The following is a 2279-nucleotide window of genomic DNA, read 5'->3' on the forward strand; positions in this document are numbered from 1 at the left end:
AACGAAAATACTCTTCTATCAATGTAAAACTATTAACTGTATTTTGTTGTTGTGACCAATATTTAAATTTGTAATTGCTTATAGAATTTTTGTTAAGAGCACATTGCGAAGCACTTTAATTAATCGAGAACAAAATGAAAGGGCAAAAGCCACAGAGCTGGAACATGTAGGGAATATAAAATAATAAGTGCAGTTTTTTAGATAAAGGTTTGTGTTTTATCTCACAGTCCCACATCATTGCGACAACGGCAAAAATGCTGAAAATGTTAATTTAGATTTTTAGTCCGTAGTTATAAGTTATATTTTAATTTATTTATTATCCATTTAATTAGTTTTAGATTAGTTGCAAGTAACTCTTGTTGTTGAAAAATTGCATCAGTAAATAGTTAAATATGTGAATAAACTAATAAGAGGAAGTAAAGTATCGTTTTTCTTTCGTTACATATATGTATGTATATTCCCTGAACATACCATATACATTCACTGAACGTACCACGTACATTCCCAGAAAATACACATGTATATTCACTGAACATACCAGGTACATTGTCAGAACATACACATGTACATTCACTGAACATACCATGGACATACAGTGTTTTAACTCTGACAGATTCCTGGGACATGCATGGAATGTTCATAATGTAACTCATGTATGTCCCTGGAATATGCATGTACATCACATAAATGTTCCAGGTATATTCTGGGAATATCATTTTGCTGTGTGGGAGTATCTTTCCTCTGCACCATTTTCCATCCAGTACTCTTTAGACTCGCGTTTTCAAAGGACGATCCAAAGTAAATTCGCTCTTTGCTGAACACCAGCCAGAAAAAGTCTCCTCAAGCGGCAGAAGAAAAACTAGCTAATTCCTCTTTGCTCTCTTTCAGTCCCATTGAGGATAATGCAGTGAAAACGCTCGTAACCAGACAGGATGTTATCCAGCGACAACAATGACACGGTTATTCGCCTCCACATCAGAACCACGCTTACCGCTCAAGGGTACAACGTGACCAACGGCCTGGTCAATCAGGTTCTGAAGATTTTCAAAAAAAACGGACAAATGGACCCGAACAACACGATCTACCTGAACGAGACTGAGGATTGTGGCGGCCGTTTGAAGGTGTTCGCCACCTCGTATGCTTCCGAGTACCATTTCTACTGTTCGGTGATCATTTGCGTGTTGGGAATAGTGGCCAATTGTCTGAACATCATAGTGCTGACTAGGAAGGAGATGGCAGCGGTACCAATAAACCGAATACTGACTGCGCTAGCATGGGCCGACATGTTGCTGATGGTCGAATACATTCCATTCACGATCTACGATAAGGTGGATTCCGAAGAAAAGGCTCTGTCTTATCGAGGGGCCGTTTATGTGCTGTTTCACATCCACGTCACTCAATTTCTTCATACCACTTCCATTTGCTTGACGTTAACGTTGGCGATTTGGAGGTTTCTAGCTATCAGGTACCCGGCGATATCAATCAGTGACTTTGTTTGGGACACCCTGTATAATGCATGTTGTCGTCTTTTCAGATTCCGCGAAAAGAACCACGTTCTATGCTCACCCTTGCGTTGCACTGTGGGCATTGCAGCCAGCTACGTTCTACCATTCCTTCTATGTCTGCCTCAATACGCCACATTCAAAATCGAAAGCATCAAGATCAAAGAACTGGGAGTGATTTACACGCTGTATCGCGTCGGTTTGAGCGACATTGTCGAGAATTACAAACCCCTACTGAAAGTGAACTTCTGGACTTATTCCATATTCCTCAAGCTGCTCCCTTGCGTGATCCTGATCGTGATCAGCCTGTGGCTGATCCGCACGTTGTTCAAAGCGAAACGAGGCCGACGAGTGCTGAAGAGCTACGATAGCAACTTGCTGATGGCCAACGAACAGAACGCAAAGAAACAGAGCAAATACGAAAAACGCGCCGATAGAACAACGAAAATGCTGGTGGCGATTTTGTTCCTGTTTCTTCTCACCGAATTGCCGCAAGGGCTGTTCGCTCTGGTGATTGCGCTGAAGGGAAAGGAGCTGTTTTTAACGTGCTATCAGCACTATGGGGAAATTATGGACATTTGCGCCATTCTGAATGGCTCCATCAATTTCATTCTCTACTGCTGCATGAATCGCATGTTCCGCATCACCTTTGGGCAACTGTTTAGGAGCAAGATCCTCAAACGGTGGACGCAACCCACAAATTCAGACACTTTTACTGTGTAAGTAGCGAATGTTTACATACATTTCAGGTGTGCAGGTTTTTTTGGCTTTGGAAAA

General features: G+C 41.7%; 1 protein-coding gene across 1 annotated transcript; it reads left to right on the plus strand.

Annotated features, from left to right (window-relative positions):
• Window positions 1–888: 888 nt before the first annotated feature.
• LOC109536484 (G-protein coupled receptor dmsr-1) lies at window positions 889–2221 on the plus strand (the record flags this gene model as incomplete). Its single annotated transcript, XM_048663243.1, is given in 2 exon segments — window positions 889–1465; window positions 1535–2221. Coding segments are annotated over 2 exon segments (1220 nt in total), but the record flags the coding sequence as incomplete, so codon positions are not given.
• Between the last annotated feature and the right edge of the window lie 58 nt (window positions 2222–2279).

Source organism: Dendroctonus ponderosae, unplaced genomic scaffold, assembly GCF_020466585.1.
Source record: "Dendroctonus ponderosae isolate FM_Combo_2020 unplaced genomic scaffold, Dpon_F_20191213v2 Dpon_F_20191213_1367, whole genome shotgun sequence".
NCBI lineage: Eukaryota > Metazoa > Arthropoda > Insecta > Coleoptera > Curculionidae > Dendroctonus > Dendroctonus ponderosae.